At 43.2% G+C, this 27,073-nt stretch overlaps 1 protein-coding gene across 1 annotated transcript in view; it reads right to left on the bottom strand.

The window, feature by feature from the left end:
• Positions 1–1,093: 1,093 nt before the first annotated feature.
• The window catches only part of USP43 (ubiquitin specific peptidase 43), a 38,661-nt gene continuing 12,681 nt past the window's right edge, over positions 1,094–27,073 (bottom strand). Inside the window, 15 exon segments of the mRNA XM_040437529.1 lie at positions 1,094–2,975; positions 3,067–3,222; positions 3,572–3,730; positions 3,845–4,193; positions 4,323–4,449; positions 5,472–5,549; positions 5,947–6,050; positions 6,394–6,505; positions 13,327–13,483; positions 13,978–14,125; positions 14,970–15,044; positions 15,046–15,106; positions 16,423–16,515; positions 16,873–16,961; positions 25,911–26,045. Of these exon segments, the coding sequence (XP_040293463.1) occupies positions 1,969–2,975; positions 3,067–3,222; positions 3,572–3,730; positions 3,845–4,193; positions 4,323–4,449; positions 5,472–5,549; positions 5,947–6,050; positions 6,394–6,505; positions 13,327–13,483; positions 13,978–14,125; positions 14,970–15,044; positions 15,046–15,106; positions 16,423–16,515; positions 16,873–16,961; positions 25,911–26,045 (2,850 nt within the window). The 3' untranslated portion in view covers positions 1,094–1,968.

Genomic DNA, 27,073 nt, shown 5'->3' with positions numbered 1-27,073 from the left:
GGGCAGAGCTTATGTATATCTGCATAAAAGGGGAGTGCTGAACATAACGGGGGATGGGTTTAAATCTGGTCTTTAAAATGTTGTGACATGTGTTAAAAAATATATCTTCTAAGGAGATACAGACACAGTGCTTAAAGTATACCAGGTACCAAGACCAGGGGGGCAGCCATACATTCAGATTATCCCATAAAACCTTTAAAATGGCTGCCACCTTTATCATATTAAATATATTACATTTCCACATATAGAAAGAAAACTTAATTATTATTTATTTTTTTATTCCATAAAACCATTTTCAGGGGACGATCCCACTTGATTCAGTGCAAAAATGTTGAGATTAATTTTTTCCCCCTTTAAGAATGTATCTGAAAACCTGAGGTGGATTAACATTCAGATTATGTGCGAAACTCTACAGATTTACAAAGTTCCCTGGGGTCGGAAGAAAAATTTACATTTTTGGATCCATCCTTCATATATGAATATATGCTAAGTACATACACATAGAATTCCTTTAATCCAGAATCTGCCCGGTTACTGGGTAGTAGTGTAATCTATGGAATTAAAAATCCCCAACTATTAGATGCTGGATTAATGGAAGGTTACAATGTGTGTATATTTTAGCCTCACCTGAGATTAAATATTGTACTGTGTGTGCTGTATTATGTCTAAGCATAATATTAAGCCATTACAAATATATATTTTATAAAGGGTATGAATAATTTTGCAAACATTTTATTGCTCTAAGGCTAAAAAACAAAGCAACTGTGCAAACAGCCCTGATTAAAAGTATTGTGTCTACAGCTCTTCTGCAGATCTGTGTGTATCCATGGTGACAGACTACAATAAACCCATGCGTAGTCTGACCCTATAGTTAGGAAATGGCAAAATGGAGAGCGTGTCTGCAGGACCAGACTACACACGGTTGGTTTGTTGTCTGTCACCATGGAGACACATTGGTCTGCAAAGGAACTGTAGACACAAGAGAGTTGGAGATTTTTGAGCAAAACTATTTGCAAAGTTGCTTAATTTTTTGCAACGAATGCATTGGCACAATAAAAAAAAACAGTGGTTGCAAAAGTAGACACACCCTTTAAGTTGTTTTTTTCAGTTGTTAAAAGGTACTTGAAAAGTTCATATATTGTAATATAAAGTGTATATATATATATAAATTACAATGTTTGGGCGAGGTCATGTGATCCTCTGTTATAACTTTATTTATAAAAACACAGAGGACACCTTCACAAATATTTACTGGTCTGTTTATACTGTCTTCATCTCAGTAGATTTTTCTGTAAAAAAATAATACAATATCTACATGAGTATAATATTCTGCCATATACAGCGTGCGTCCTATGACGTGGTCTGCAATAATGTGGAACGTAAAAATGTGAAAAATTTTGCATTTTGATCCACAAAAAATTATTTCGGTGGCCATTTTATGTAGTAACGGTGGCCATTATTGCACATGAAATCATTCTTCATATGTTGGGGGCATCACCAATTCCTAGGGAATTAATGTCACAAAAAACTCTCTCTCTAGTGCCACCTGTAGGTAGCTATCCTAAAAGCCAATGTCCAACCCATAAAAGAGCCTTGAAACATGACTAGATGAAATCCTAAGTCATGCTCCACGGCTGGTTAAAAGGGCGAGACATTTACTTACCCATAGGTGGCACTATTCTTCCTTCGGGAGGAGAGCTAATTTGAATAGGAAGGAGGTTTCTCCTGCTATGCAGGTTGATATGAACCATGGAAGACCTGCTCGATCATCGAGAGTCTTCTGCTAGAAGATCAGGACCATCTTATCCACTTTGAACAATTTTGAAGGATAAAGGTAACTGTAGTGAATTTTGTGAACAAGTAACACATAGTCCTATACCAGATGGCAGATGGGGTTATACGAAAGTTTTAGTATGGTGCCAATTTTATCCCAAATCGGCCATTAGGCCCATTAGATGTGAGGAGTCATTAGAAGCTGGACTCAGGCACAGTTTTCTTCCTGCCAAGGGAGGAAGTTTGGTATTTCATTCTTTGCAGAGGACTTGAAGATGTCTTCTCAGCGACTACCTGTCTGGATGACTGATGAGTTGCACTTCCATTTCTGTACAGGGAAGTGGACTTCTTCATGGTCCAGTCTGCTTTTGTCTGGACACTGGTTGAACTATGCGATCGTCTGATGTCCATTTTAGATTTATTGTTGGAGAGATCCTCTTTCTGCTTCCAGGGCATCGTACCACTAGTTCTCACATCAGACACTACAACCCCATTAGATAGTGAAGTCCTTGAGATGCCATTATGGAGCTCGGATAGGGTTGGGGTCTCAGAGTTACTCTGTCTCCTTTGCTCTTTCTTCAATAAATTGGTCCTCAACTTGTTTGACTTCCCGTCTGATTCGCCTTCAGAGAGTTTGGTCTTGTCTGCTCTGTTATCTTTTGTATGGTGTTTTTGGTTAATATCTCCCTTTTGACCTGAAGAAGCTTTGACTTTCACAGCATTATTTGGGGGTGAAACAACTGGGCTTTCACCACTTGAGGTTCTGTCTTTGCTTTGGGACTGTGTAGACCCATATGCCTTTCTAGCTTGCACAGTACTATCCTGATTGGCCAGTTTCTCCTTTGGTTTACCCCTTAAGGTGTCCATCTTTGTAGACGAGGATAATGGTCTGGACTGTTCATTTGTAGAGCTTTTCCCATTGGCACCATTGCTATTTGATTGGCTTAAGTTTAGAGGAACTCCATTGGCAGATTTTTCTGCATTAGTCATCATGGGCACAATGGGCTCATTGGTGTACTTCGGTCGTCTTCCCGATTCCAAGTATTCCACTAGCTCACGAGTTTCAGGCTTCGCCTTGTCCTTAGATCCAAATGACCACCTGAGAGGCATGGCTTTACTGATGCTCAACTTTAGTTTAGAAGCTGAAGACACTCTCATACTTGCACTGCGGCCTTTCACTCCTCGGGCAAAAGACTTTGACCCTACAATACATGGGAGAACAGCTTAATAACATGAACTATCAAGACAAGTAGGCATCTTCCTAGACATATCCATAAAAGGAAATGTCCATACCTTTCTCCATGTTCATTTCCTTCTCAAGAAAGATGGGAGAGTCTGGTATTTTCGGCACTGGAGTGGAGTTAGTTGTTGCTCGAGACCCAAGGCTCTCTCTTTTGCTTCCGTTCAGCCTTAAGACCCAGTGATCAGACATGGCCGAGCTTGTGGACCCTGCAGTTACATCAAATAATGAGTACATCTCTTGTAAGGTCAATATTCTATAGTCAAGGCTCACCAAATCTACTCCTTAAATCTTTTCAAGATCACTTTTTACCTGAAGTTCACCACCATGTCCACCTTGGAGATGTGAATGGGGTTTTACCCTTCATGAGATTTATAATCCAGCTTGTGATATGGAGTACATAGACTATCTAAGCTCACCCAGTATAGCTCCTGAGGTCATAGAGAGACTAGGAACAACCAGCCACCGACAAACCACTTCCTCCTCCAGACCTTTCATCAAGTCTCACTTAGCACCATGAGATACAGTATGAGGAGACCAAAATACAGCAGACCATACCTTTAGCAGAGCTGCTGGCAGACCAGACTGGAATGGCATTCCTCTTTTGGTAGAATAGAAGATAGCCCCCTCGGGTGCAGACCTCATCCTCAATAACTTGTTCCACATTGCTGTCATCGTAACTGTACCAGCGGGCATCCACAGAGTTCCTGCAGTAGGCTGAGGGCACGAGAGCATATCATGATATATAAGCAATTCTATATCAACCACACCCCAAGTTTCAGTGTACCCCGCAAAGGCGATTTGAGACATCATGATGGTTTTGGGACCTACCTGTGTAGTGACCTCCCTGTAAGTTTCCATGATGGTTACACACTGCGTACAAATCATACAGTACATCCAGGTGCCCATTATCCAGTTGGTATGGAGGCTGCTTCCAGGATGACCATTGTCCTAAGGGACGTTTGCTTCCCTGGCCTCGCTTAACGACATGTGGTGCCATATCCAGCCCTCTCAAGGGGAACTTGACTAGAGTAGACAACTTGTTCCTGCGGCCACCGACCTGCCGGAACCTCTTGAGATGAATGATGAGAATATCCGGGAGGGTCCATAGGCTCAGTTTGACTGTACCTTGCTGCAGCACCTTACAGTGGGGACACCTCCAAGCATCGTCTGGAGCCAACTAGGACAGAAAGGGTTAACATATGACACCAGTTACTAAAATATGATAGCGTTATTTAATGCGTCTGTATTTTCGGTTGTGAAAAGCAACCAGATTGGCTGCTGTTCAGTATACAGCGCTGTGCGTTACCTGCTCCTCCTTGGTATACAGCTGGAAGCACTCGTTCAGGGTGCAGGTCTGCTGCTGGTGCTCCAGTTGTTGGCTTCTTACAGATTCATCATCCTGAACCACTTCCTCCTGTATACTCCCAAATAATCTTCAAGAGAATCATATAATGGGATAAGATAATCTGTGGCAACACTACAGATTATGTATGGGGGTGTATACTGCATGCATGCATCTATGTGTATATAAGTCTGAGTGTATATATGAATATGCAGGCAAGCTTACATGTGTATATACATTTAGAGGCAGGTGTGTGTAAAAGGATGTACAGACGTGTGTATGTATGAAAGCACAGGCTCGAGTGTGTATGAATGTACAGGTGAACGTCTGTGTGTATGAACGCACAGGGGTGCATGTATGTGTGTATAAATGTACAGGTGTACACGTGAGTATGCCTGTACAGGGGTGTGTGACTGTGTATGATTGCACAGGTGTCGGCATGCGTGTATGAATGTACAAGTGTACGTCTGTTTGTGTGTATAAATTTAGAGGTGTGCGAGTGTAAAGGAATATACAGGCACATGTGTGTATGTATGAAAGCACAGGCTTCAGTGTGGTTGAATGTACAGGTGTATGCACGTGTGTATGAATGCACAGGGCAAGCCTTCATATGAATGAATGAATGTATATTCATGTTTTTGTGTATGTATGGTTGTACAGGTGTGAGTGTCTGCATATAGAGGCATGAGTCGGTGTATGAATATACAGGTGTCTGTGTGAGAGTATAAATGCACAAGCAAGTCTGTGTGTATACGAATGTACAGGCATTCATGTGTGTGTATATAAGAATGCACGGGCACTCCTGCATAGGTGTGTATATATGTATGTACAGGCATTCATGTGTGTGTATATAAGAATGCACGGGCACTCCTGCATAGGTGTGTATATATGTATGTACAGGCGTGTGTATGTGCAGTAGAGTCTGTGTGTATAAATGTATGTGTGTATGAATGTACAGGCGTGCATATTAATGTATAGTCCTGCATACGTTTGTGTGTATGAATGTATATGTTGGACCGTGTCAAGAGGTAAAAAGCCAACTACTGGGGGGCAGAGCTTATCCCACTGGTATGTGTGCATGTATGTCGTATGTGTATTAACACCTTTACATACCTCTCTTTGACCCTGGGCTCCCATTCTATAGCCAGCTTCACATGAGGTGGTCCTCCAGTCCCGCATAGTTGCAGAGCCCTTCCATAATAATAATAATAAGAGGTCAGTGACGGGCCATGCCACGCGGGTATCTTTACGCTGCTTCGTCCTGTGCACTTTTACTACTACTTCCTCGGACTACTACACCCCCTGGGTCAGAGCTGGAATCGCCGCAGTTCTTAGCAGCACAAGCTTTTCTATAATTCACATTGCAAAATGTCCTTCGTGTGACAAGAGGTTGCAGTACCCGAAAATGGCCAGCAGGTGGCAGCCACTGAAAGGACAGGCACAAGCAACCCTTCCAGTGCCAGCACTATCCAATATTATACTGGAAGCTACTGGCTGCAGATATTTCAGGAACTCCGCTTTGCGCTGTTACCTCACTTGGCATATGGGGGTGCAGTCACGTTTTAGGGTGGTCTAATGTCCCACTAACCTGCTCACAGATGGGTGCTGAAGGGGTCGGGCATCCTTGGATGACAAATAACAGCTGCTCACTGGCGCCCCCACCACACGGACATTGAAGATCACTCCTCCGCCCTATAGGGAGAGAACAGAGATAAAAAGAATTTCTACAATACAACAGCAAAGCAGCCATAAACTAGGACTGCAAACCCTGTGGAGGTAAAGGGGTAGAGCGGGATTAGAAAGACGTGGCTGCTTTCTTCTAGATACAGCGCCACACCTGACCATAGGTTACTGCTAGTACTGCAGCTCATCTCCACCAAGGACATGGAGGCTGATCTGCAATACCACACTCAACCTGTGGACAGGTGTGGCGCTGTTCTCCAAAGAAAGCGGTCCTGTTTTCCAAATCCTGGACACCCCTTTATTCCCCATGTGGTGACTTGCTAGGTCCCACAGTCTCTTTAAGGGAACGTACTGAAGGGTGAGCGTCACTCCTCATCAAATATCGGATCTTTCCCAAGATGCTTTGCTCCAGTTGATCCCAGGATACTGCCCTGTCCTCCCGTAAAACCAGCGGAGGTCCGAACCTGGCCAAAACAAGACAAAAATAAGTTCCTCCTCCATATCCAAGACCTCCACTGCACAATTCATGTAGAATTAAACGCCCCATATATATATATACCATTCTGGGAAATGACTGTACTCCAAGAGCAGAATAGTGAGTGCAGCTATGGAGTATAATACAGGATGTAACTCAGGATCAGTACAGGATAAGTAATATATGTACACAGTGACTGCACCAGCAGAATAGTGAGTGCAGCTCTGGAGTATAATACAGGATGTAACTCAGGATCAGTACAGGATAAGTAATGTAATGTATGTACACAGTGACTCCACCAGCAGAATAGTGAGTGCAGCTCTGGAGTATAATACAGGATGTAACTCAGGATCAGTACAGGATAAGTAATGTATGTACACAGTGACTGCACCAGCAGAATAGTGAGTGCAGCTCTTGAGTATAATACAGGATGTAATTAAGGATCAGTACAGGATAGGTAATGTAATGTATGTACACAGTGACTGCACCAGCAGAATAGTGAGTGCAGCTCTGGAGTATAATACAAGATGTAACTCAGGATCAGTACAGGATAAGTAATGTATGTACACAGTGACAGCACCAGCAGAATAGTGAGTGCAGCTCTGGCGTATAATACAGGATGTAACTCAGGATCAGTACAGGATAAGTAATGTAATGTATGTACACAGTGACTCCACCAGCAGAATAGTGAGTGCAGCTCTGAAGTATAATACAGGATGTAACTCAGGATCAGTAAAAGATAAGTAATGTAATGTATGTACACAGTGACTGCACCAGCAGAATAGTGAGTGCAGCTCTGGAGTATAATACAGGATGTAACTCAGGATCAGTACAGGATAAGTAATATACAGTCGTGGCCAAAAGTTTTGAGAATTACATAAATATTGGAAATTGGAAAAGTTGCTGCTTAAGTTTTTATAATAGCAATTTGCATATACTCCAGAATGTTATGAAGAGTGATCAGATGAATTGCATAGTCCTTCTTTGCCATGAAAATTAACTTAATCCCCAAAAAAAAATTTCCACTGCATTCCATTGCTGTCATTAAAGGACCTGCTGAGATCATTTCAGTAATCGTCTTGTTAACTCAGGTGAGAATGTTGACGAGCACAAGGCTGGAGATCATTATGTCAGGCTGATTGGGTTAAAATGGCAGACTTGACATGTTAAAAGGAGGGTGATGCTTGAAATCATTTTTCTTCCATTGTTAACCATGGTGACCTGCAAAGAAACGCGTGCAGCCATCATTGCGTTGCATAAAAATGGCTTCACAGGCAAGGATATTGTGGCTACTAAGATTGCACCTCAATCAACAATTTATAGGATCATCAAGAACTTCAAGGAAAGAGGTTCAATTCTTGTTAAGAAGCTTTAGGGCTTCCAAGAAAGTCCAGCAAGCGCCAGGATCGTCTCCTAAAGAGGATTCAGCTGCGGGATCGGAGTGCCACCAGTGCAGAGCTTGCTCAGGAATGGCAGCAGGCAGGTGTGAGCGCATCTGCACGCACAGTGAGGCGAAGACTTTCGGAAGATGGCCTGGTGTCAAGAAGGGCAGCAAAGAAGCCACTTCTCTCCAAAAAAACCATCAGGGACAGATTGATCTTCTGCAGAAAGTATGGTGAATGGACTGCTGAGGACTGGGGCAAAGTCATATTCTCCGATGAAGCCTCTTTCCGATTGTTTGGGGCATCTGGAAAAAGGCTTGTCCGGAGAAGAAAAGGTGAGCGCTACCATCAGTCCTGTGTCATGCCAACAGTAAAGCATCCTGAGACCATTCATGTGTGGGGTTGCTTCTCATCCAAGGGAGTGGGCTCACTCACAATTTTGCCCAAAAACACAGCCATGAATAAAGAATGGTACCAAAACACCCTCCAACAGCAACTTCTTCCAACAATCCAACAACAGTTTGGTGAAGAACAATGCATTTTCCAGCACGATGGAGCACCGTGCCATAAGGCAAAAGTGATAACTAAGTGGCTCGGGGACCAAAACGTTGACATTTTGGGTCCATGGCCTGGAAACTCCCCAGATCTCAATCCTATTGAGAACTTGTGGTCAATCCTCAAGAGGCGGGTGGACAAACAAAAACCCACTAATTCTGACAAACTCCAAGAAGTGATTATGAAAGAATGGGTTGCTATCAGTCAGGAATTGGCCCAGAAGTTGATTGAGAGCATGTCCAGTCGAATTGCAGAGGTCCTGAAAAAGAAGGGCCAACACTGCAAATACTGACTCTTTGCATAAATGTCATGTAATTGTCGATAAAAGCCTTTGAAACGTATGAAGTGCGTGTAATTATATTTCACTACATCACAGAAACAACTGAAACAAAGATCTAAAAGCAGTTTAGCAGCAAACTTTGTGAAAACTAATATTTGTGTCATTCTCAAAACTTTTGGCCACGACTGTATGTACACAGTGACACCACCAGCAGAATAGTGAGTGCAGCTCTGGAGTACAATACAGGATGTAACTCAGGATAAGTACAGGATAAGTAATGTAATGTATGTACACAGTGAAACCACCAGCAGAATAGTGAGTGCAGCTCTGGAGTATAATACAGGATGTAACTCAGGATCAGTACAGGATAATAATGTAATGTATGTACACAGTGACTGCACTAGCAGAATAGTGAGTGCAGCTCTGGAGTATAATACAGGATGTAACTAAGGATCAGTACTGGTTAAGTAATGTAATGTATGTACACAGTGAAACCACCAGCAGAATAGTGAGTGCAGCTCTGGAGTATAATACAGGATGTAACTCAGGATCAGTACAGGATAAGTAATGTATGTACACACTGACTGCACCAGCAGAATAGTGGGTGCAGCTCTGGAGTATAATACAGACTGTAACTCCGGATCAGTACATATAAATATTCATCGCATCTCAGAGATGAGAACCATCGGACAGGTCTCCTTTAATAAAGAATACGTAGGTTCTCAGCACTGGAGATATGAAATGTACAGCAGTGATTATGGGGTCAGGGATATTCTAGACTGTATCACTAATTGGCTGGCTCTATAATGTAACAATATTTAATCCTTTAAAAACCAGTATACATAACATTATATTCCATACATGACTCGCAATAAATCCCTATTTATAAAACACAATTTAAAATGATGCTGTACTAGTATAGGCTTTGTATAATCACGTTTATCAGAACGCACAGTATATAGTCACCGCGGTCCCGCTAATTGCTATCAGCGCGGAGCTCACGCACTGGCAAAAAATATTCATGTTCCACAGCAACATATAAGCAAGGAACTTTCTGTTCCTTTGTACAAAAAAAGACTGCGCAGCTCAAACGCTTTCCATAGGAGCGTGGATGAAAGGTAGGTGGATGGTACCTTTAGACGCACTTGATCACTGGATTTAAGGTTCCCTTCACATTCAGATTTCTCACCTCCTGGATGTTAAATTAGAGGACTGAACATAGTGAGCGACCGCAACAATTCATTAAGCAATTGGTTTTATTATACTCACATAGATAAAAAGTCTCATGCATATAAAAGTATAAAATGATGTTCAGAATCGCATGCCCGACCCGGGTTTCGCCTTCGCGTGCTTCGTCAGGGGCTGCCCAATATACTGAATACAAGAGAAAAGGTGGTGGAACTCACCCGCCCTCCCCTGGACACGCCCCTACCCACCCTCCCCTAGGACCGCCCCCTAAAACCGCCCCTTTAGAGAACAGGGATGCAAGTAAAATTAGGGTGGCTATAAAAGTCCAGCCCAGCAAAGAAACCCCCAGATGGGGATGGCACTGTTAATGGGGGATCTGGGGATGGCACTGTTATGGGGTGGAGGATCTGTGGATGGCACTGTTATGGGGGATCTGTAAATGGCATCCACAGATCCCCCATCCTATAACAGTGCCATCCACAGACCACCCCCCCTTAACAGTGCCATCCACAGACCCCCCCCACCCCATAACAGTGCCATCCACAGACCCCCCCCCACCCCATAACAGTGCCATCCACAGACCCCCCCGCCTTAACAGTGCCATCCACAGACCCCCCCCACCCCATAACAGTGCCATCCACAGACCCCCCCCCACCCCATAACAGTGCCATCCACAGACCCCCCCGCCTTAACAGTGCCATCCACAGATCCCCCCCCACCCCATAACAGTGCCATCCACAGACCCCCCATTGTGCTCCAGTACAGTTATAAAATGTGTAATTCAATTAATAATGATTCATGCTGCCCCCTCTGTAGTATAACATTCAATATATTGTACTCACAGGGCTACTGATATCGTAATGCAGGCCGGCCGGGCAGACGAGCGGCAGCGTGACTGACTGACGTCACGTGCCTGCCCGGCCTACTTTATGAATGAAGCAGGCGGCGCAGGCACGTGACGTCAGTCAGTCACTCTGCCGCTCGTCTGCCCGGCCGGCCTGCATTACGATATAACAGTAGCCCTGTGAGTAGGATATATTGAATGTTATACTACAGAGGGGGCAGCATGAATCATTATTAATTGAATTACAAATTTTATAACTGTACTGGAGCGGCGGGGCCGGAGCACAGTGAACGCACCAGCCCCCAGCTCCTCCTCCCAGTCCCTCCCTGCTGATACATCGCAGGCTGCGATGTCAAAAGGTGGCGGAACGCCGTTCTGCCAGAAAAAAAGCCCTACTGAATACTATGGATAGCCCCTGGCCCTATCTTATATGAAGGATGGCCTTATGCCTATCCCATGCATGCTTAAACTCCTTCACTGTATTTGCAGCTACCACTTCTGCAGGAAGGCTATTCCATGCATCCACTACTCTCTCAGTAAAGTAATACTTCCTGATATCACTTTTAAACCTTTGCCCCTCTAATTTAAAACTATGTCCTCTTGTAGCAGTTTTTCTTCTTTTAAATATTCTCTCCTCTTTTACCTTGTTGATTCCCTTTATGTATTTAGCAGTTTCTATCATATCCCCTCTGTCTCGTCTTTCTTCCAAGCGATACATGTTAAGGTCCTTTAATCTTTCCTGGTAAGTTTTATCCTGCAATCCATGTACTAGTTTAGTAGCTCTTCTCTGAACTCTCTCCAAAGTATCAATATCCTTCTGGAGATATGGTCTCCAGTACTGCGCACAATACTCCAAGTGAGGTCTCACTAGTGCTCTGTAGAGCGGCATGAGCACCTCCCTCTTTCTACTGGTAATGCCTCTCCCTATACACCCAAGCATTCTGCTAGCATTTCCTGCTGCTAGCCTCTATGACATGGTCTGTCTACCTTTAAGTCTTCTGAAATAATGATCCCTAAATCCCTTTCCTCAGATACTAAGGGTTAGGACTGTATCACTGATTTTATATTCTGCTCTTTGGTTTTTACGCCCCAGGTGCATTATCTTGCACTTATCAACATTAAATTTTAGTTGCCAGAGTTCTGACCATTCCTCTAGTCCTTTTCCATTTGGTGTATTCCTCCAGGAACATCAACCCTGTTACAAATCTTTGTGTCATCAGCAAAAAGACACACCTTACCATCGAGGCCTTCTGCAATTTCGCTGATAAAGATATTAAACAATATGGGTCCCAGAACAGATCCCTGAGGTACCCCACTGGTAACAAGACCATGGCCTGAATATACTCCATTGACTACAACCCTCTGTTGCCTGTCCCTCAGCCACTGCCTAATCCATTCAACAATATGGGAGTCCAAGCCCAATGACTGCACTTTATTGATAAGCCTTCTATGTGGGACAGTATCAAAAGCCTTACTAAAGTCTAGATAAGCGATGTCTACTGCACCTCTGCCATCTATTATTTTAGTCACCCAATCAAAAAAATCTATAAGATTAGTTTGACATGATCTCCCTGAAGTGAACCCATTTAGATGACTTTGTTAGCATAGATCGCTCTGCTGATCAGGCCGCTTGTATTCGCGCTTGGTGTGCGCGTTGGTGCTGGCACCTAACCCCTGGCGCATGCGGGTTGTGTGTCTCTGAAAAGCCGATCGTGCTCCGTAGCCTCAGGATTATTCCTTGAAACAGGACCTTCCGTTCTTTAACTTTTGCTGTGTTTTTTCTCTCTCTCCAGACGCATTTCGAAACCTTCATAGGTTTCCTCCTCAGTGGTCAAAAATGTTCATTTTAACCGCGTGGTTCACATAAGAATCAACCACCAAGCGGCAACTCTGGGATTTATTAATATCATGACTCTGTAAAGACGACCATAATAATACTACCATAAGTCCAGATAATTTTTGAATAAATCGGGAACAATAAGACACCTTGCTTATATGTTGCTGTGGAACATGAATATTTTTTGCCAGTGCGTGAGCTCCGCGCTGATAGCAATTAGCGGGACCGCGGTGACTATATACTGTGCGTTCTGATAAACGTGATTATATACAAAGCCTATACTAGTACAGCATCATTTTAAATTGTGTTTTATAAATAGGGATTTATTGCGAGTCATGTATGGAATATAATGTTATGTATACTGGTTTTTAAAGGATTAAATATTATTACATTATAGAGCCAGCCAATTAGTGATAATGTTCTCACAATAGCTAGGTGGTATAACAGGCCGAGCTATAGTCCGGTCTGTATTACAACTATATTCTAGACCAGGAATGGCCAACCTGCGGCTCTCCAGCTGTTGTAAAACTACAATTCCCACCATGCACTGCTGTAGGCTGTCTGGGCATGCTGGGAGTTGTAGTTTTGCAACAGCTGGAGAGCCGCAGGTTGGCCATCCCTGGTCTAGACTTTCCTCAGCCTGGAATGGCTGATGCCAGGGAGCAACAGGCCTACATAAAATTCAAGATCAAATGGACTTTCCCTTTAAGCCCTGCAGATGTACCTTGCTGCCTGCTGACTCCCACTTTCCAAATTGCACAGAAGTAGAAGAAGTTTAGAACTTGATGCCAGGAACTCAGATGAGATGGAGGCTCCTCCAGGTAACTTTGGCACATCTTGATCGAAGCAGCGGGGGGAGGAGGGAAGGCTGTGAGGATACCCTGCAAGACGGAAGAATTAGACCAGTTCACCACAATTACCAGTAACTCCAGCAACGACACAGAATCCTCCCAGCAGACTGTGGGTTTATCGCTTGTAACACCATTTGAAGTTCTGATCAGATCTTGTAAGATAAGTGATTTATGGGGTCTTCTTCATGTTGTCACGGCCACTGTTAGCAACCTCACCAGACAGTAGCATCATGCCTCCCAACATGGGCTTGACTATTGATAGGGCACTTTCAAGCCATGCCCACAATTTGCCCAGGACCACCAACTTTATGCAAAATTATTTAAGCACCACCCACCTTATGACCCATTCCATGGGACAATCCAATGGAAAATGGGATGATTGGGAGATAGATAACATGACTTAGCGAAAGGAAAGTGGAACTCTGCCCATAATAGTTCACAATTTAACCCATAACTAGGGTTTTCCATTTTCAGTGGAGATGCCCTTTAAGGCAGCAGCCTGGACCTTCAGCTTTGGAACCCACCTGAGCTCCTACTAGAGGCCGATAGTTTGTTTAAGGCCAGAGGGACCTGAATGGCGTAGATCGGGTCTCCTTCAGCAATGGTGTTCAGGTCTTCATCATCGGAGAAGGATCTTTGGAAGCCGCTGGAGTGTAACTCAACGAGGATCACCTGCAGAGACAAGGTATAGGAGGGTTACCTCATTTTCGGAAATTATTTATTTAGGTTTAAATAAATATCTATCAATGCCGCACATTGTTGGGATCAGGGGTGCACCACCAATGAGGCGAGGTGAGGCGATTGCCTCAGGCGGCACCAGGTAGGGACAAGAGGGTGGCAGCGGAAGGGGGATTATCTGCTTCTGCAGTACTGGGAAGCACAGTATGTGGCGCTGTATTACCCTGTATGTTTTGTAAGTCTGTATGTAATGTTTTCCAAGAATGTCTTTAACAGTAGGGCTGGAGGGAAGGGTTAAGGTTAATAAATTGGCATTGGGGGGTTGGGGCACCTTTTCAGTTTTCGCTTCAGGCAGCAGAAAGGCTAGGTGCACCCCTGGTCTGGATCAGGTTTGATTGTGGCACCGAACAGCATACTTACCTACTTTGCAGTTGGTAAATTTGGAACTAATGTGCCCCGCCCCCATCCTGAGGATAGGCCACCATTATGAAAATCCTGGATAACCCCTTTAAGACCATTGACATACCCATAGTTGCCAACAGTCCAAATTTGCAGGGACTTTCCCTAATTTTCAGAGACAGTCCTGGCAAATTCGGGCTGTCCCAGGCCATAAATGGGCTGGGCTTATGTAAGCCGCATCTATCAGTGGGTGTTCTCGGGTGGGTTTGGCCAGTCCCATGCAGAGCGTACATGCATACTATCAGGTCAATGTGCAAGAAAGGGTTAAACGATAAACCATACCCGAGAAGACAATCCGTGTCTTGTCCATAATGTACTGGACAATCGGATGCCAGGCTAAGGGAATGTCTGGTTTTTGCTAAATCACAAAAGACATTACCTGATCTGAAGGAACTTTGCCCAGATCGGCCACCATCTGACGTAGACTTGCAACGGTGCCAAACAACGGCACGGCCCAGACCTATGCGGAGGAACCGCTGCTGCTTGGTTTGGAAAAACTAAAGTAATGTTTCAGGGCTCTAAAAAAAAAAAAAAAATGTTTTAAATTTAGTGGCAGGTGAAATGAACATAGGATCAATATGGTGGCCATATTGATTTCCCAGCACCCCATAGAATTAAGAAACGCATAATTATAGACTGGAAAATACAGATTAAAAAAAATACCCAAAAAACATTTTCAGTAATTTCATGAGTAATGTGTAAAAAAAAAAGTAAATAATAATAATGACATTTAATTACTGTGATTAGTAAACTACAATTCCCAGTAATCCACGTAATAACACAGTTCCGCTGGGTCATAGTCGGAGGCAGCTTAACCCCTTCCGCTCCATTGCTGGCTCTTATCAAGACACAGACAAGAGAGTGGGAGTCAGAGATATTATGGGAAGCGACAAACTGTAATTATTTGATGCCTTCCCTCGCTACGTCCTGTATAATTTCATATTAGGGTACTTTCACACTTGCGGCAGAGGATTCCGGCAGGCAGTTACGTCGCCGGATCCGTCAAAACGTATGCAAACTGATGGCATTTGTCCGACGGATCAGGATCCTGATCTGTCTGACAAATGCATTAAAATGAGAGATCCGTCTCTCCGGTGTCATCCAGAAAAACGGATCCGGCATTTATATTTTTATATTTTTTTCGGTCTGAGCATGCGCAGACAGCAAAAACGGATCCGTTTTGCTGGAACACTCGGGGCTGGATCCGGCATTAATGCATTTCAATGTGAAAAAATGCCGGATCCGGCATTCCCGCAAGTGTTTCGGCACGTTTTCTGAATTATTATATTTTTTTGATTGAGCCCCTAGGACGGAACTCAGTGTCGGAGAAGAATAACGCTAGTGTGAAAGTACCCTTACGGCACTAATTGCAGACCGCCTACCCACTTGCCGTGGATCCTCCGAGCAAAGACTAAATTTTTGTACCATTTGTAACTCCATATTCTCTGATAATAAATCTTTATTAAAAAAATTAGGCTTTGAGAAAATCGTCATTAAAAAGTAAAAAATTAGTTGGGTGCTTTAATTTTTGAATTTTTCTTTTCCACGGGTCAAAAAACAAATATTGTCACCCATATTAGTAACTTAAGAAAAAAACCCGCCATTGGCCGGACTCTGCTCTATAATATAACTGATACACAATGATTATGTTACGTTTTACAACAGGCTGTAAAGAGAGATGGTCTTTATTAGCTTTATAGGGCTACCTGTGGTACTGACATCTAGTGGACAATATGGAAACTGCAACACTGAATAATTCATTTTTACCACAAAAAAGGCGAACGTGAAAAAAAATGGAAGAAACCTAGAATATACTTATGATATTTCCTTACCTTGTCTGTCGCAGGGGAATGGGCAAAGAAACGCACAGGAAGGGGTCATAAGTGTCGCTCTGCTTCTGGCAGTGCGGACAAGTGAGGGAAGATCTGAAAGGACAAAGATTAATCCTGACCTGGATGCAAAATATAACAGACAGTCGTCAATTCTATATATAGAGAATAAGGAGCCAGGCGAGGTGTCTGTGGATAGGTAATTACAGTGGTGTCAGCTCCTTAACCACTGGGAGGAACGGCTATTATCTCTCTTTTGGGCAGCAAAATGACATCATAATCTATATAATTATTGAAAACAAATGGACAAAAAAATAAAAATATATATATATATATATATATATATATATCTCTATCTATCTATATATATATATATATATATATATATATATATATATATATATTATTTTTTTTAATTATACTAAAAGTTGAAATGTTTACTCTCTAACGTACCTGTACTGAGCTTGAAAATGCTCTTTGACAAAACTCTCCGTGGGTGAGGAGGGTACGGAGGTCACAGAGCCGTGATCAGAACCCGGGGGCTGCAGAATACAAAGAATCAATACTGTAAAAAATAAATAATATAAAATATACAATATAAAAATGTAATCCTACAGTAATGCTTCCCGCTGTGGTCAGGAGAGGACATGACCTGGTTTGTTGGAAGGACCTGGAACATAAAGGGTTAACAGTTGTCTAACAGGTGGAGGCAGGGCTCAGGGCTTAGTTGAGGAAGTGGGAGCAGCAGTATCTTCCTTAGTAGTGTTGAGCAAACTTGTCATTCAAGTTCAGCGTACAAGGTTCAGGTATGGATTTCGCTACCACGGACCATAAGTTATGGTCCGTGGTAGCAAAATCCATAACCAAATTTTTAGATAACCCGAACCCAAACCTTGTATGCTGAAAACACAAGTTCGCTCATCCCTACTCCATAGTAAAGGAGTAGGGGAGAGAAGTCAGTAGCTTGGTCCTTGGAACAGGTTCAGGATAAAGCAGTAGTTGTCGTATTCTGATATATTTGTCAACCCTCAGGTACTACTAATATAAGACCTTCTAAGACCCGCCATGTATATGACAGCACTTCTCATGGGAACGTGTACACTACAGCGCTCCTATGTACAAGAATATAACTACTATAATACTGCTCCTATGTACAAGAATAATACTACTATAATACTGCTCCTATGTACAAGAATATAACTACTATAATACTGCCTCCTATGTAGAAGAATATAACTACTATAATACTGCTCCCTATGTACAAGAATATAACTACTATAATACTGCTCCTATGTACAAGAATATAACTACTATAATACTGCTCCTATGTACAAGAATATAACTACTATAATACTGCTCCTATGTACAAGAATATAACTACTATAATACTGCTCCTGTGTACAAGAATATAACTATTATAATACTGCCTCCTATGTACAAGAATATAACTACTATAATACTGCTCCTATGTACAAGAATATAACTACTATAATACTGCTCCTATGTACAAGAATAATACTACTATAATACTGCTCCTATGTACAAGAATATAACTACTATAATACTGCCTCCTATGTAGAAGAATATAACTACTATAATACTGCTCCTATGTACAAGAATATAACTACTATAATACTGCTCCTATCTACAAGAATATAACTACTATAATACTGCTCCTATGTACAAGAATACATCTACTATAATACTGCCTCCTATGTACAAGAATATAACTACTATAATACTGCTCTTATGTGCAAGAATATAACTACTATAATACTGCTCCTATCTACAAGGATATAACTACTATAATACTGCTCTTATGTACAAGAATATATCTACTATAATACTGCCTCCTATGTACAAGAATATAACTACTATAATACGGCTCCTATGTACAAGAATATAACTACTATAATACTGCCTCCTATATACAGGAATATAACTACTATAATACTGCTCTTATGTACAAGAAGATAACTACTATAATACTGCTCCTATGTACAAGAATATAACTACTATAATACTGCCCCTATGTACAAGAATATAACTACTATAATACTGCCCCTATGTACAAGAATATAACTACTATAATACTGCCCCTATGTACAAGAATATAACTACTATAATACTGCTCCTATGTACAAGAATATAACTGCTATAAGGGTGCTCCTATGTATAAGAATATAACTACTATAATACTGCCTCCTATGTACAAGAATATAACTACTATAATACTGCCTCCTATGTACAAGAATATAACTACTATAATACTGCCTCCTATGTACAAGAATATAACTACTATAATACTGCTCCTATGTGCAAGAATATAACTACTATAATACTGCTCCTATGTACAATAATATAACTACTATAATACTGCTTCCTATGTACAAGAATATAACTACTATAATACTGCCTTCTATGTACAAGAATATAACTACTATAATTACTGCCCCTATGTACAAGAATATAACTACTATAATACTGCTCCTATGTACAAGATTATAACTACTATAATACTGCTCCTATGTACAAGAATATAACTACTATAATACTGCTCCTATGTACAAGAATATATCTACTATAATACTGTTCCTATGTACAAGAATATAACTACTATAATACTGCTCCTATGTACAAGAATATAACTACTATAATACTGCCTCCTATGTACAAGAATATAACTACTATAATACTGCTCCTATGTACAGGAATATAACTACTATAATACTGCTCCTATGTACAAGAGTATAACTACTATAATACTGCTCCTATGTACAAGAATATAACTACTATATTACTGCTCCTATGTGCAAGAATATAACTACTATAATACTGCTCCTATGTACAAGAATATAACTACTATAATACTGCTCCTATGTACAAGAATATAACTACTATAATACTGCTCCTATGTACAAGAATATAACTACTATAATACTGCTCCTATGTACAAGAATATAACTACTATAATACTGCTCCTATGTACAAGAATATAACTACTATAATACTGACTCCTATGTACAAGAATATAACTACTATAATACTGCCTCCTATGTACAAGAATATAACTATTATAATACTGCTGCCCAGATGACCACATAATATTATAATGGTAGTAAGATAATTACTGATGCCCGCACAGTTTCCCCTGCTGAGGGTAAAAACAAAACAAAACCTGAAGACTTTATGACAATAATGGGTAGACATGGATTTCTTCATGTGTAGATTGTGTGCAGTCAGCTGTAGTACGGAGGATAAGCTCCTGTGAGGGATTATGTGCGGTAAATCCTACAATGGTTTTTTTTCATGTGTGTTTTTTTTTATAATTGGGCAACTATGATAAGCAGATGGATGACACCCACTACAACAGACGCCCCCTCCCCGCACTGCGAGGAAACCGAGGTGGCAGCCGGTCAAAGCTAATTGGCATCAGGCACCATAAGAGTATTTTTATGTGTTGGCATGACAAGGGTTAACAGTGCCGTTCAGCAGGAGGTGGGGTTGGGTAGAATGAAATTCAAGGAATTGATGGATGTGATTGTATGGAGGGGAGGGGGCCGTAAGAGGATTGTTAAGGAAGCATGGTAGATCCGTTAATGAGAGTTCTGCCAAGTACAAGCTGCAAAATACAAGCTCCTCGCCCATCTGTCTATTGCTGGGTACTGCTGACACCCCGCCGCTACAAGATGAGCATGCTACAGTACATCTGATGATCACAGGGTCCTGCCGCATAAGGTGGGTTATTAAAAACCTTAAACCCAGGGCAGGGTGTCACTATTCAGGGAGTCTCAATGGACTGATGGTAGGTGTGGGTCCTTTAACTGTAAGGTCTCTGTGCGCGGTATATCCATAGGTTACGGGGAAAAGCTGCCCAAACTAACCTATTTGCATCCTTCGGCTGTAAAATGGAGCCTACTATTTAAAGAGCACCTGTCAGCAGGCTCAACACCATTAAATCAGGCATGCTGCCTGGTAGGGTTTGTACTGCTGATTAAAATGATACCTTTTTTGTGAAAATCGTTTGCAGCATTCCCTGTCTAAAAAGACTTTAACACTTTATGCAAATGAGGGGGCTTTCATGCACTGCAGGGGCAGGGCTAGCTGCTGAGGAGCCAAGGAGAAGGCCCCGCCCCTCAGTAAAAGTTGTTTTGTTTTTTTCTCAGGAACGCTGCAACCAATTTCCACAAGACAGGTATCATTTTAATCAGCAGGGTCAAGCCCACCAATGAGGTTCCATGGGGTTGACCCAGCTGACAACGGCTTGAGCTCAGCCTGGTCAGAGTCAGTGGCCCTATGCTACGTTACGTGGAGGCTCAGTTACAGATTTTGGTCTGAGGCTAAGGAGCTGTCAGTTACCCATCCAACCCCTCCCAGTTTGGAGCCTCATTATTTCCAGAGCTTCCCATCGCATGCAGTTTGTAGGAAAGTTCCCCGACGCATGCACCACATATTATTTATAATCCATGCAGTAAAACAGTGTTGCTTCAGGCGAGGCCTTCAGTACCACTGCCTGCCTGGAATTAGACTGTCAGCTCTGCAGAAGAGAGCTACCAGCGCCTGCCATACACCTGTGAGAACACGTCATCCGTGGGCCAGAGAGACGCTCCTCTCCCTTCCCGCCAGCCTGGAAAAATGTCTTATTTACTATGTAAATAATATATATATATATAAGCAGGAAGGAGCCGGGTCACATGACCGAGCGTGACGGACAAAGATGAGGACCGGGGTCATGTACTACCGAGCCAGATGAGAAAAATATGGAAAGAATTAAATATAAAATAAATAAGTTTGTATAAGGTAAAAAAAAATAAGTATTTATATACTGTATGTGTCCGGAAAAGCTGGGTGACGTAGTGTATACCGCTCAGCGGAGTTTACCTCTGGAAAATCTGTGTTGTTTACAGTTGTAGCAAAGTGTATGGGATTTTAAGGGTATTTCATGCACAAATATCCACGCCAAATTTTTTCCAACGGGAGTTTTTTTCTGCATGGAAGCGGCAGTGGTTAATGCGCCGCCAAGGCTTTGGATTCCGCAGCGGATTTCTGCAAATTTGCACGTACCCTTAAAAAATCTCTATAGAGCGCGGATTTATCTTGGATTCTGCTCGCCAAAATTCGTCCCCCTGGAGGCCCTCCTACAGCTCCGCACAAAACCAGACCGCACAAACCATTCAGACAGCTGAATAATAGAGATAACAGACGACACTAAACGGTTAACACCTCCCCGATCCCGGCGTCTACAGCGCTTCCTGCTGCGACATTTACCACGCGAGGAAGTGACCTCGAGCTCGGAGGTGAGAGGTACAATGCGATTCCACGCCTGATGGAGCCTCCATTGTACTGAGCTTCTGCCTAATCCCAGGATTCAGCCTCGCTGGCAGGGCGCCGGGCGACACCGGGGACGACGCCGTCCGCTCAGGCCCCTCATGGTGGAAGCCTGGTCTACGCAGGAAGAGAATGGGGGGGAGGGGGTAACCCCCTCAGACACCTGCAATGCACTGTATGTACCCAGTGTCCGAACCGCGCAGACCCCAATACATGTGAATCACTGAGTCAGTAAGTCACCAGTAAGGCCTCATGCACACGACCGTTGTGTGCATCCGTGGCCGTTGTTCCGTTTTCCGTGATTTTCTGCGGACCCATTGACTTTCAATGGGTCCATTGAAAACTCGGAAAATGCACCGTTGTTCATCCGAGGCCGTGATCCTTTTTTCCTGTCCGTCAAAAAAATATGACCTGTCCTATTTTTTTGTCGGACAACGGTTCACGGACCCATTCAAGTCAATGGGTCCGTGAAAAAACACGGATGCACACAAGATTGGCATCCGCCTCCGTGATCCGTTGCCGTAGGCTACTTTCACACAGACTGATCCGCAGATCCGTCTGCATAAGGCCTAGTTCACACGAACGTTTTTTTTTTGCGGGTGTACGGCCCGTTTTTTGGTGTTCCGTATACGGAACCATTCATTTCAATGGTTCCGCAAAAAAAACTGAATGTGTTCCGTATGCATTCCGTTTCCGTTTTTCCGTTCCGTTGAAAGATAGAACATGTCCTATATTTGGCCGCAAATCACGTTCCGTGGCTCCATTAAAGTCAATGGGTCCGCAAAAAAAAACGGAACACAAACGGAAATGCATCCGTATGTCTTCCGTATCCGTTCCATTTTTGCTGAACCATCTATTGAAAATGTTATGCTCAGCCCAATTTTTTCTATGTAATTACTGTATACGCCATACGGAAAAACGGAACGGAACCAAAACGGAACTCAAAAACGGAACAACGGATCCGTGAAAAACGGACCACAAAAAACTATAAAAGCCATACGTTCGTGTGAACTAGGCCTAAAGCAGTAAGGGCTAGAGAAATATATCTACATACGGTATATGCTATATCTACAGGGTCAGGGGCCCCATGACAAAATCAGAAGAGACTCGTGCCCATATAATACATACAGCCTCGGTAGTCAGGGCGCCCCATTGGGTGAAAATTACGCCGCCAGCACACAGGATGGATTTTTCCAACGTCTGTTTCCCAGATTTCCTCGCGGATCCACAGCACACGCGCAGAAAAATCAGTTTTTCCAGTATAGCATGCAGATTTTACGCGCAAATTCAATTGACACGCTTCAGATTTTTAAACCAGTGACGCCCATTATAACGTGCTCCAGTTATAGGTCATGCCGATCCCCCCGCAGTACACTGGTAGCAGAAAGTGACGGGAGACGCGAGTGCAGATGATAGCACGCACGTCAATGAGCCTGGAAGACTGCACAGGGGAGCATTAACTAATGCATCATTTAACCCCCAGGTCGCCAGCAAGGACAGTCATCGGCACTGTATACAGAGACCAACCCCCGCCCAGCAGGGAAGGGGTTAAGCAGGTTTTTTTTGTTTGTTTTTTGGAGGCTCGCCACAGAAGCTTACTGACCGCCGCACGGCCCTGCAGTGAACTCCAGCTCACACACTGGGACATACATTTTTAAAAAGTCTTATCCAGACGTCGGAGGGAAATGCAGCGCACGCGGCGGTATTACCGTATGTACCTAATGGGAACAGCAGAGGCAAACATTACACTGACACACGTCTCCTACATGCCTGAGGCAAGACAGGCACTGAGGACCAGGACTAATGGATGGATGGAGTTGCTGATTTTTTTGATTTAATTTTTACACCCCCCCCCCCCCCTTCCCCCAACCGAGTCATGTTATAATCGGGATGTTTTCACGACAGGATATTTCCTCACTCCAAATAATAGAAAAAAAAGGTCTCTAAAAAATAAAAAAATAATTCTTGAAAAAAAATAAAAAGGAAAGCAAAATAAAAAAAAATTACATAAAAAACACCCCTCGCTGTACCTATAAGTCATGTCCTATGGCACCTATAAGCTCCGCCTAATTGCACCTAATTACTTGGCACTGTTGCACAGCCAAGCTCCGCCCCATTACAACTATAAGTCCCACCCTATTAAACGTATAAGCTCCACCCCATTGCACCTATAAGCTCCAATCCAGATCACTACGCTCCACCCATTGTACCTATATGCTCCGCCTTATTTTGCTTAAAAACTCAGAACTGTTGCACAGCTAAGCTCCACCCCAATACAACTATAAGCTCCACCCCCATTGCACCTATAAACTCCTAAAATTCATGGGCAGTCCCAAGATGGAATAGCGACGAGAATTTCAATGTTGACCCCCTGCAGTTTTTGCAATTCCTGTCCCCGATCGGTAACCAACTCTCTTCTCTCTTCCAGAATGTCGTGGCCAAGTATGGCTCCCAGTTTCGGGGGAATTCACAACACGATGCCTTGGAGCTTCTTCTGTGGCTACTGGACCGGGTCCATGAAGATCTCAACTCACCAAATAAAGTACAATAATGCCAAAATAATAGAAAGTATTCTGGTGCAAATGCTACGCTAATAAATTTGAGATGCTTGGCAAATCATTTTGTACAAAATTATTTGGGCTCTTACTGAGATCGCCTTGACGTTTGGCAGACGGGCCCAAATAATATTGTACAAAATGCTTTGCCAAGCATCTCAAATTTATTAGCGTAGCATTTGCACCAGAATACTTTCAATTATTTTGGCATTATTGTACTTTATTTGGTTTGCAGAGTAATGTTGCATTGTATATTTTTTTGCCCATATAACTAAGCTCCACCCATTGCACTATAAGCTTTGTTCCATTGCATCTATAAGCCCCACTCCATCGTACTAAGCTCCACCCTGCTGCACTGCTAAGCTCCACCCATTGCACCTATAATCCCCACTCCATCGTACTAAGCTCCACCCTGTTGCACTGCTAAGCTCCACCCTGTTGCACTGCTAAGCTCCACCCATTGCACCTATAAGCTATGCCTGCACAACCGCTTTAAGGGTAAAGTCAGCCTTGGCCACTCATGGTGCCCCCTTTTTGCTCCACTTTCACCATCTCCTAGATGGATAAATCACAATGATATTACATAATGGCCCAACTATGTAAAATTAATCCCCCTCCATGTTCCTGACAGCGCTGGTGCAGATGAACAGATTTGTCTGGGGAGGATTTGCAGGAGCCAATTAAGAGGGGCTCAAAAAAAAAATCACAAATTATAATGAACAGAAGATTAGTCGGTGATTCCATACGATGGGAGGAGGAAAACGGAGCCGTCAGGGTGGGGGGGGACTTATCACGAGGGGAATGATTAAAGTCAATTCTGCAGGAGTCTGTGTTGCCGTCATTTGCACTAAATGTATCAAATGTTGCACTACTATGTTTGATAAATTTGGTGCATCTGTGAACAGGATCAACCCTATTAAACCTATACAGCCTTGTAGGGTTGATCCTGCCGATTAAAATGATACATGTCTTGTGAAAATCGGTTTGTGGCGTTCCAAAGAAAAAAGACTTTTATTCATCAGACAAATGAAGACTTCAGTGCACCGCGGGGGCAGGGCCAACACTAGGGAGCTGAGGAGCACCGAGAGGTTAGGCCCCACCCTAAGTGTACTGAAGCACCAAATTTATCAAATGTGGCACTAAGTTTGCTAAATTTGGTGCATCTATCAACAGAATCAATCCTATTAAACCTATACAGCTTGGTAGGGTTGATCCTGACTATCAAAATGATACCCATCTTGTGAAAATCGGTTGTGGAGTTCCTGAGAAAAAAGACGGAGGAGCAATGAGGGGGTCAGTGCACCAAAGTCTTTTTTTTCTCAATAACATTACAATAAATTTTCACAAGACAGGATCAACCCTACCAGGAAGCATGCCTAGCTTAATAGAGTTGATCCTGCTGACAAGTGCTCTTTAGGTTTAACACTTCTATGTTGAGAGATTACCTTACTTTCTATGCCACCCCTTTACTCGAGTGAGATGACTAAAGGTCCATCTGGGTGTTACCAGTTGGGGGTTGTGTCTCTGCACAGTCTAACTCCGGCAGCACTGATTGGACTGTGTCAGACTCTGCAGAGGGACACACCAGTTTTTCTACAGTAGACCAACCTTGACCGACATCTTGGACTTCTGAGATGGTGAGTTGAGATCTTCATGGACCCGGTCCAGTAGCCACAGAAGAAACTCCAAGGCATCGTGTTGTGAATTCCCCCGAAACTGGGAGCCATACTTGGCCACGACATTCTGGAAGAGAGAAGAGAGTTGGTTACCGATCGGGGACAGGAATTGCAAAAACTGCAGGGGGTCAACATTAAAATTCTCGTCGCTATTCCATCTTGGGACTGCCCATGAATTTTAGGAGGGAAGGCCGGAGTGCCTCCTGACCCCTTTATCAGTTTACCTTGCCCCCAACACACAGCTTGAAGCTTTGGGGCCCCAATAAAAAAAATCTGTAAAAGGGAACCCATGTACCACACCCTCACCCTCGGGTGAGTACTACCTCTGCTTCCCTATAGCTACATTCCTGTGTCTCGGGGTTGTCCCAAAAATAACAGATTAGGAAACAGTTAGGAGGACTCAGGACTCCTATACCCTAGATGGAAGGGCCTAACAGTGTGAACCATGAGTAGGAGGAGGGGGTCCCATACAGGGCCCTCTTTCCTTTATATAGTGTGACACATGGGGGGTTGTGCGGCTGGGCTGGTTTGCAGCCAGGTGAGGTCAAATATCGGACCGGAGTATAAGTGTCGGTCCAGGTTTTGGCAGCACCTGGCTGTCCTTAAATAGGCAGCTGGGCTCAGCAGAGATGTCTCTGTTTTTTGGGATCTGAGGCTTTGTGCCACGCTGGAGGGCTGAGAGCCGCACGCTGGGGAAACAGGCCCCCTAAAGCCTGCTGTGGACTACTGGAGGCAGAACTGCCAGCAAGGTGACTTGTGTTATATGAACTTTCCATTGTGTGTGAATTAACACCAAGACTGCAAAGTTACGTGCTGTTTTGTGCAATTGCCTCAAGTGTGAATAAACACTGACGTTTTGAGTTAAGAACTTGCATTTTGCCTCTGTACTGCGCCTGCTTACCCTATCTACCTGAGCGAAACCCCACAATAGCTTCATGCTTTTATAAAAAACGATGGCAGCATGCCCCCACAGCATGGTCCCAGGCCTCCCCCTGTATACAGGACATACTCCCCACAGCATGGTCCCAGGCCTCCCCCTGTATACAGGACACAGCCCCCACAGCATGGTCCCAGGCCTCCCCCTGTATACAGGAC

The sequence above is a fragment of the Bufo bufo genome, chromosome 6 (assembly GCF_905171765.1).
Source record: "Bufo bufo chromosome 6, aBufBuf1.1, whole genome shotgun sequence".
Taxonomy (NCBI): Eukaryota; Metazoa; Chordata; class Amphibia; order Anura; family Bufonidae; genus Bufo; species Bufo bufo.
The sequence above is the reverse complement of the archived record's forward strand: the minus strand, read 5'-3'. Positions and strand labels throughout refer to the sequence as shown.